The 8,917-nt window shown below is 47.7% G+C and overlaps 1 protein-coding gene across 2 annotated transcripts; it reads left to right on the top strand.

Moving 5' to 3' along the window:
* Positions 542-8,680, top strand: ZNF648 (zinc finger protein 648). Of its 2 annotated transcripts, XM_021405024.1 has the most exons (6): positions 542-698; positions 2,715-2,788; positions 2,922-3,104; positions 4,811-4,960; positions 5,294-5,317; positions 6,797-8,680. In XM_021405024.1, exon 6 carries the CDS (start codon positions 6,910-6,912, stop codon positions 8,071-8,073), a length of 1,164 nt encoding a protein of 387 aa, XP_021260699.1. In that variant the 5' UTR covers positions 542-698; positions 2,715-2,788; positions 2,922-3,104; positions 4,811-4,960; positions 5,294-5,317; positions 6,797-6,909; the 3' UTR covers positions 8,074-8,680. The 2 variants fall into 2 exon arrangements, with proteins under 2 accessions (XP_021260699.1, XP_021260698.1); XM_021405023.1 differs by lacking the exon at positions 5,294-5,317.

Here is an 8,917-nt window from a genome sequence, read left to right as displayed (position 1 = left end):
CGAGGCCGATCCCTGCCTGTGTCAGTCACACTGGGGGTGTGATGGGGGTGGTCCCTGCCTGTGTCAGTCACTCTGGGGGTGTGATGGGGGTGGTCCCTGCTTGCCTCAGTCACACTGAGGGGTGGTCCCTGCAGTGTCAGTCACGCTGGGGGTGTGATGGGGGCTGGATCAGCCACTCTGGGGAAGTAACGGAGACTGATCTCAGGATTTCAGTCACGCTCTGGAGGTGACGGGCTGGTCTGTGACTGTGTCATTCACGCTGGGGGTGGGACAGAGGCTGGTCCCTGTCAGTGTCCGTCCCATGAGGATGTCACGGGGCGGTTTCTGGTTGTGTCGGTCGCCCTGGAGGTGTGAGTGGGCTGTGTCTGTCAGTGTCAGTCACTCTGGAGGTGTGACAGGGGCCTGACTTTGGCTGTGTCACTCATTTCAGCGGTAGAGGGGATAGCCCTCGCCCTTTTGCGCAGCGATTGGTGGAGAGCGCTGCCAGTCAACCGATCTGCGGCCGGCAGTTGGTCCGTCAGAAGGAAGGCGGGGCTTCGGCGCGCGTCCAGCAGCGGGCCGTTCCCCCCCTCGCCGCGGATGGTCCCGGCACAACATGGCGGCCGCCGGCCGGGCCGGACCCTGAGCACAGCCGCCCTCCTTCCGCCCGCGGGGCCGAGGCCGCCGGGGACAGCGCCCGGCCCGGCCCTCCGCGCACGGTGAGGGGGTGCCGCGGGAGGCGGGGTGTGAGGGCCGGGCCGCGGATGGGGCGAGCCCTCCGGCCGCGCATCGCCCTGCTGGCCCGGGGAGAGGGCGGGCAGCGGGGAACAAAGGGCTGGGGGCTGCCTCGGTGGGCTCGGGTGGAGGAGCTGCGGGCAGGGATGCTCCTGCAGGACTCTTTTAAAGCAAGAAAAAAAATAAAATAAAATAAAAAAATACACCGACAAACCCACCAAGCAGCAAACTTGCAGAGTGCGTACTTTCCCGGGGCACGGCTCAAAGTGTTCTGCGTGTGGTTAATGAGATAATCCAGAGAAAACCCTTTATGCTCAGTGGCCATCTGAGTGAATTGTCAAATGAGTTTCTGAGTCACCCCGCTAATCCGAGAGTGACAATAAAGCAAGCGGGTGTCGATCAGTGGTAGTGGGATAACCGTTCCGTGGCGGTTCTTTGCGTTGAGCTGCCAGAGTTCAGCTCGGGGTGTTGACACGGCGAGGTGGGCTTTGCACGGAGGTTTGGTGGCCGTCTCGATCCATGCGTGCACGGAAAAATGCAGGTTGGAGAAACTGCAGCGTGCCGGAAAGGTCACTGTGCGTTTGACAGCCTGGTTTTCACCTGTTAATTGTTGCCTGTTCGTTACAGCTTGACTCTAGATTTGATCCAGAGGAGGGCAGTGAGGATGGTCGGAGGGCTGGAGCACCTCTGCTATGGAGAAAGACTGAGGGAGTCGGGTTTGTTTAGCTTGGAGAAAAGAAGGCTCTGGGGAGAGCTCAGTGCAGCCTTACAGTCCTTGAGGGGAGCTTATAAACAGAAGGGAGGCTGACTCTGTACGTGGCCTGGTAGTGATAGGGTAAGAGGGATCGGCTTTAAACTAAAAGGAGAGATTGAGGTTAAATGTTAGGTGAGGCACTGGCACGGGTGCTCAGAGCTGAGGGTGCCCCATCTCTGGAGGTACCCCAGGCTGTGGATGGGCCCAGGACAGCCTGAGCACCCCCAGTTCAGCCAGCTCACAGCAGTAGGTTGGAAGTGGGTGATCTTTAAGGTCCCTTCCAACCTAAGCCATTGTATGATTCTATGATTTTTTTGTAACGGCATCTGACATTGGCTGTGCTTAGGACTTGTTTTCTCAGTGTGTTCTTCTCTTCTGGATGCCTTGTTTGTGAGATGCCGGTTGACTGGGACCCAAAGACCTGGAAGATCTTGGAGAGAGTGCTTCATGGAAAAGCATCTTCTAATAACAGGCTTTAAGTGGCTAGAGACAGCGGAAATATGCCTGGGGTTTGAGAGTGGACAGCATCACATCATGAACCTTCTTTGAACTGTACTCCCAGCAGGGTACTGCTGGAGCACCAACTGCTCTCTCTCCCTTTCTGTGGTTGGAGCACGTTGCATGTGTTATAATCAGCTTTAGTAGGAGATCTGCCTCCTTCCCCTTGATCAGGGCTTATTTATTTGTGCTGGAATAACATCAAGGCTGATAGAAAACGCTTGGAATGTAGGATTTAATGAAATCATGTGCTCGTAAATAGAACATATGAAGCAGGAGGTAAACTACGTTTTAAATACTTCATTATTAGGAGTAAAACATAAAAATATGCAGAACTTGGTAGAGTTAAGTGTATTAGTCTGAAGACCAACGTGCATGTGATAAGACCTCTGAATTTCATTTTTCATGTTGTTGTTTTTAGTTTAGGTTTAAAGGGAAACATTAGTAGAGAGGCCTGCTTTTCAGTACCAAAAACAAGAGGCTAGTGTGGGGATTGTGCTCATGAGTTTTTGAACATGTTGATACTTCTGTGGGTGTAAGGGTTGGGGTATGTACATGCTGGTTGACACAGAAGTCCTTTTCTGTCTCATCTCAAACCAGCAACAGGAAAAATAGTGTACTGGATAATGTTGTCCTGGGTCTTTGATCAAACTTGAGTTATGATCAGTAGTAATACCTAAGACAGAACATTCCAAAAGTATTTTCAATTAAATTGACATCTTAATGGAATTCTTGTTTCTTTTCTAAGGAAGCTGATGTGAAAGAAACCGACTATGAAAGGTCAGAGGAATTCGTACTGCCTGTTTCCACAATTACTAACAAGTAAGTACTATATGATACCATAGGGTGGAGATGGACTTGGTTTCTATTAATGGTAGTTCTCACACAGGTGAAGAACACTTGAATAATTCCAGACAAATATCAGAGATGATGGGCTGCTGCTATCTGCTTCTAGGTGCATCCCTGCTGAATCTTCAGCTTGGCAAGAAATTCTCACAGATCTGCAGTATGGAGGAGGCCTTTGAAACCTACTGCTGCAAGAATGATTTGGCCACCCCAGGGGTTTTTGTCACCTTCAGACCTGCATTGTGAATTTGAAAATTTAGAGTGCTGTTACTCTGAAGAACCTCAAGGAGGGGTAAGCAAGAATCATCATTCTTCTTAATGGTTTTTCAGAGAAGGATCTAGGAGGTGGAGGTGCTTTGACTTACAGAAGCAAGAAATGCGATGCGTCTTTCCAGGATGCAAGTCAGCTGCAGGAACACAAGCAAACTCACCTTGTGGAAAACCCATATTGTCTGTGTCAAAGAGTTTTTCCTTTCAGCAAATCTGAATTGATTCTAGTGACAGGCCACACAGCCATCCAGGGTGTTACATGGGTTTTGTTTGCACAGCTGCTATCTGGAGGCAGTTATGAAATATGCATAAGGTAGAGCATTCAAAGATTTTTAGGAAGTAGTATGGCTAGGAATCCATAGACTCAAGCACACATGACTCAGGATGGTGAGAACCATGTGTATCAGCAGTGCTTGGATGACCATAAACCTGATGAGGAGTGTAAACTGTACATCTGTCCAACATGTTGCAAAGGTTTTCGTAAGCCTAGGCTGTTTTCCAAACTCAAGCTGATCCACTGGCAAGAGAAATCTCATGAATGTCAGTTGTCCTTTGTCCAGTTGAAATGACACCAGCAGACTTGCTCTATTGCAAAGAGTGCGGGGGGATGTTCACCCAGTTGTCTCCAAGAATGGCAGTATAACTCTAACCCAGTGACTAGCAGCTGTTCTTCAAGGACTCCATGAGCACCGCAAGGAAGACCAATGTTTTCCTGGCATTACCCCGTTCCAGGGAAGCTGTGGGAGAAAGTGCTGCCATTGTAGCAGGTTGAAGTCAGAAGAGATGTGTGGTTGTTGTGGGATGTGGTCAAGACTAGCCAGACTCATCTGGGGCATCTATGCTTCTAAGACTGACTTGATAAATTAGAGTTGATGTCCATGTGTGGCCTGTAAGTTGTGCTGTCTTGATTGTCGCCGCCATCTGATGATGGATTTGCAGGCTGCTCAGCCTGCTTGGCCAGAATAACTCATTCATCCATGCTTCCTCCCATGTTTTAAGTGCATTGGTTGAAATAAGCCATGGTTTTTGGTGTATGTCTTGGTGTTTTGTTGGTTTTGTTTTAAGAAGTGACTGTATATCATGCGCACCCCATGCGGAAATGCTTGTCTGTAGAAAAATTACTCTCATATGTGTTTGTATCTTCCTGGTGTTTTCCATATGAACACTGATGGATGAAGGGGAGAGTTGTGTGCTCGTCTTAGGGACAAGGAAGAGATGTGAGATTCTGTGTGTCCTGGGTCTAGGTAGCACAAAGCCTTTGCTGTGCCCAGCTACTGCATTACAGTAAGAAATGTTTAAGACGTTAAATTCAGGCAAAAGGCTGATTAAAAAATAAAATATGAGCTTCTTCCTAGTTTGTGAGAGTTGGAATGACGGCTCTTTCTCTGCAAGATTCACCATACTATGCAACATTGAGTTTCTCATGGATTCAAGGACTATTACTAAGGGAAAGTTGCTGATTTCTGTTTTTTTTTCTTTTTTTCAATTGCCTAACCTGAAGAAATGGAACTATCACTTGCTGTGTGCCCAAAAGTGGGATGACTTTTCAATGTGAGGGAAGTGGTTACATTTCTTTTCTTTGCCTTTGCCTCCTAGAAGAATCGTTTCTTGTTTCATGAGATTTTTCTAGAAATTAACGTGGCAAAACTTACTAGCATGCAAATATGGCATATAATGTACGTTCTTGATTGTTTTTAATTTCAATTCTGTATTTGTGGTTAATTGTAGATAACCATTTTGGAAACCTGTGAGCTCTGTTAAGAAAATACACCGAGGTGGCTGTCCATTGTGCACAATAACACTGAAAGCAGGAGTGATCTCTACAAGATGACCTGGTGATGCTGGAGAGTGATTACGACTGCAGAGAGCACAGCACTGGTCAGTACAATAAGTGGGGGATGAATGCAGATAGCTAGGGGAGCTGGGTCAAGAACTGCTGCTGGTAGTGGAAGAGAAGCTTTTGGGAGGTTTGTGATGGGGCTTCACAGGGACTGGAGTTTGGACTCCTCGTGTTGAGCAATACAGTAATGATGCTAATTCTAGGCGTAGAGGAAAGAAAGGAGCCTGAAAATGCCTGTGGACTGCTATCCTCCTGTGGCTTTGAAAAAGGCAAACGGAATGTTACGATGTGCCAAAGGACTGCCATTACAATGAAGGAAATAGTGCTATTGTGAAATGCCCCACTCACTTCTGATTTTGGATTTGCTGCAGGTGGTGCTCCATGCCTTGCAAGAGGTGAGGAGTACGTCCTGTTTTCACACGGGTGCTACTAAGCTAGTGAGAGCAGTTGATGTTGGTGGGTGACTTGAGCCATTCTGTTCCAGGCAGTGATTAAAGAAGACCAATTCAGGCTTGTTTTCTGTGTCGTAGCAGAAGAAAGCACAGTTTGTGTCTCAAATGAAACCGGCCTTTCTGAGATGTGAATGAGGCCTTTCATTTAAAGCGCGTAACTATACTGCCTTTATAAGTACTTGAACATAAACCAAATAGATGAGCTTTACAGTTATGTGTAAATACAGAATTATATATGTACGTACATGCTCACATGTGTTTGAGTGGATATACATGTGCTTATATCCAGAGAAGTCTTAGCCAGACAAAAGCACTCATGAGGAATTGAAGAAACAGAGGGAGTAAAGGGAATATGAAAAATGGATGTTAAGGAGAAAGAAGGGGTAAGAGGAGCAACCGAGACAAGTGTCAAGATGGGGAAAAATATACTTTCTGAGGTTAGATTAGCAATTCAGTGTGTGTTTTTAAACCAGGTGATTGAAAGCTCCCTGTGGAGCTGCTGTCAGCAGAGGCCGCTGGGACAAACCTAGAAAACCTTGCAGATCCACACCTTGGTAATGGCATAAATGAAAGCGGCTTCCTCAGAAGCAAGTCTGTGACTCAGACAAGTGTTCCAGACCAATTACCATTGCTCGTGTTTTCTACTAGCAAGGGTTGTTTACCTGGAGAATCTGAAGCTGCTGCAGCGTGCCAGTTTTGGAGGATTGCTAGTGGTGCTCAGAAGGCCAGGAAGATGATGAGGGTGCTTTCTGGACAGCTCTCTTATGCCTTTCCTTGTGTGCTGCCACATATGCTGTCTTTTCTGCGTGGTACCAGCTGATAGTATCCCAAACATCCTCAGGATGATTATGAGAACACTGTTTAAAGGACGGTAGACCAAAGGTGTTCCAGAACTTTCCAAACCCACCTTCCATACGGGTGGGTTCCTTCTGTAGGCCTTCCAATAATTCCTTCCATTGCTGCCGAGTTTGGCAGTTTGACACCATCTCGTGGTCTTGTTGCGTTCCCTAACCAGTTACTGAAAGACAGCACCTTGTAACTGGTACTCCTGGTTCTGATTTAGCAAGGTAAAAATGGATGTCAGTCTTTGGAAGAAAACTTGTGGGGAGATACGTGCAGGGCTTTGTCTAATGTGTTTGTTTGCATCCCAGTGTTCTGAAGGTTTCCTGGCTTTAAGTGAGTTTAGAGTGTAAGTTATTAAACAGTTTACACTTAGGAGGCTGAATTATGACAGGAAAATTAACCTTTTTAAACATAGTTTGTGTGTATTCTGAATGCTGCACATGTATTCTACATCTGTGACGTAGCTGATTTTGTTTCTCCTACTATAATAACCTGTCCCTTTCTTTTAATAGTAATTAAAAAAACTTACTGTCTGTAAATATCAGAAAATCACTGATGAAATATGTGTTTTATTTTTAGGGAGGGCCTGTGAAGTGAGCTGAGAATGAGATGGATTTGCCACAAAAGACTCGACGCTCTCGGTATATGCATCGTCAATGAGCTGCGGATAAACTCAGCACACGCATCAGAGGATGGATGTGGAGGTGGACTGGGACTCTGAAAATAGCACTTGTGACACAGGTGAGGAGCTGTCAAATTATTCCAGAAAGAGCACTGAGGAGTTGGGCCACAAGTCTCCCCTCCAGGAGGAGGGGGGCATGAATTACTCACAGACGCGCAGTCCTTGTCGCAACTCTGCAGGACCATCAGATAAGGAGGAGCTTCCTGCAGAGCCACAGTGTGAAGACAGAGAATTCTATCAGACTTATTACCAGAAACAAGGTGAGAGTACAGCTGGGATATTTGTCCCCTCCGGTACCAACTTTGACCTGCAGGGTGAAGATAAGACCTTAGAGCGCGGTTCCTCTGAGCACTCCAAGAGATCACGGAGAAGAGCGTGTGGTGATAATGAAAATGCCCTTCTGGATGGCGTGTTTGAGGACTCGGAGCCCACACCTGGGAAAGCTTTGTCCTATCGGTGCAAGAAGTGCGGTGCCTCTTTCCAGGGTATGAGCGAGCTGCAGCAACATAAACGAACTCACCTCGTGGAAAACTCCTACCGATGTCCTGTCTGTGCCAAAGAGTTCTTCCGTGCGGCGAACTTACGCATGCACAAGCTCATCCATAACAGCGACAGGCCGCACAAGTGTCCGGAGTGTGACAAGGGTTTCATTCGCACGGCTGATGTCTGGAGGCACCTACGCAACGTGCACAAGATAGAGCGTTCCATGGTGATTTTGGGCAACGGCATGGCTAGGAACCCGTGGTCGATAGTGCACCGTAACCAGCACACCGTCGAGTACGCCGATCAGCCTTGTGCAGGTAACCACAAAGCCGAGGAAGAAGACTGTAAGCCTTACGCCTGCCCAACGTGTGGCAAAGGTTTCGATAAGCCTAACCTGCTTTCCAAGCACAAGGTGATCCACCGGCAGGAGAAGCCCTATAAGTGTCAGGAATGCGGCATGGCGTTCGTCCAGCTGCTCAGGCTGAAAAGACACCAGCAGACTCACTCCGGGGTGCGGCCCTTCTACTGCGAGGAGTGTGGGGGGACGTTCACGAGGCTGGCCTCGCTCCAGCGCCATCAGCGCATCCACACCGGAGAGAAGCCCTACTCTTGTGATTACTGCGGGCATTCCTTCACCGAGTCAGGTACCCTACGGAGGCATGAGCGCACGCACAAATTGGACAAAGCTTAATTAACTCTCGGTTGGTGATTGTGGTCTCTGTGGTTCTTAAGTGAATGAGACCTGAGAAAAGCACTCCACCGCATGCACTGCAGCCGGTCCAGATCCACGTCCCAGCAGTGGGCAGCTCAGGAACTTGTGCTGGTAGAGCTTGCACTTTGCTGGCTTTAAGCTGCCTTTGTGTGAATAAATTCCTGAATTACCACTGAGTAATGAAATGTGAGACTCGTGAAGACTGAAATAGCTCACATGTGCTAGCGCTGTGTCACCGCTGTGAATGGGAGGTGCATCTGCTTGAGCTTTTTGCAAGGATGCACGGGCTATGAGACTTCTCTCTGCAGTCCTGGTCGCTGGACAAATTGGCCCTGCCCACTGGAGTGTGATGGCTTGCTGGCAATGGCTTTGGAGATCTGTCGTTGCAGGTCTTTGTTAAGTCAGAACAGTCCATAGTCGTCCATGTATCTGTTCTTGCATTCTGCTGAGTTTTTCTTCCCATCACGTGTTTTTATTTGGAAGAGAAGTATCATGTTTGTTATTTAAAAACAAAGCAAAAAAAAACCAACCCGCCCACAAAACAATCCCTTAATAAACTCGACAGTTGTCAGCTGTATTTCGTAAATGTTTCTATCTAAGGGAGTACCAGTTCCTTACACATCATTATGTTATTTGTTAATCGGCTGTTAGTAAGAGCTTTGTTTTTGCTGTGATGGAGCACATTCTTGAGGTGAGGGATTTGAATACATTCATGTTTATGGGGGAACTGTGCACTCAAAATCTGTCCAGCTGAGTGCTACAGTAGCAAATGTTGGGGAACACAAGACTCGATGGGCAGGAGAAATGCCCAGCTTAGGCCACC

This window comes from Numida meleagris, chromosome 7 (assembly GCF_002078875.1).
Source record: "Numida meleagris isolate 19003 breed g44 Domestic line chromosome 7, NumMel1.0, whole genome shotgun sequence".
In the NCBI taxonomy this organism is placed as follows: Eukaryota; Metazoa; Chordata; class Aves; order Galliformes; family Numididae; genus Numida; species Numida meleagris.
The sequence above is the reverse complement of the archived record's forward strand: the minus strand, read 5'-3'. Positions and strand labels throughout refer to the sequence as shown.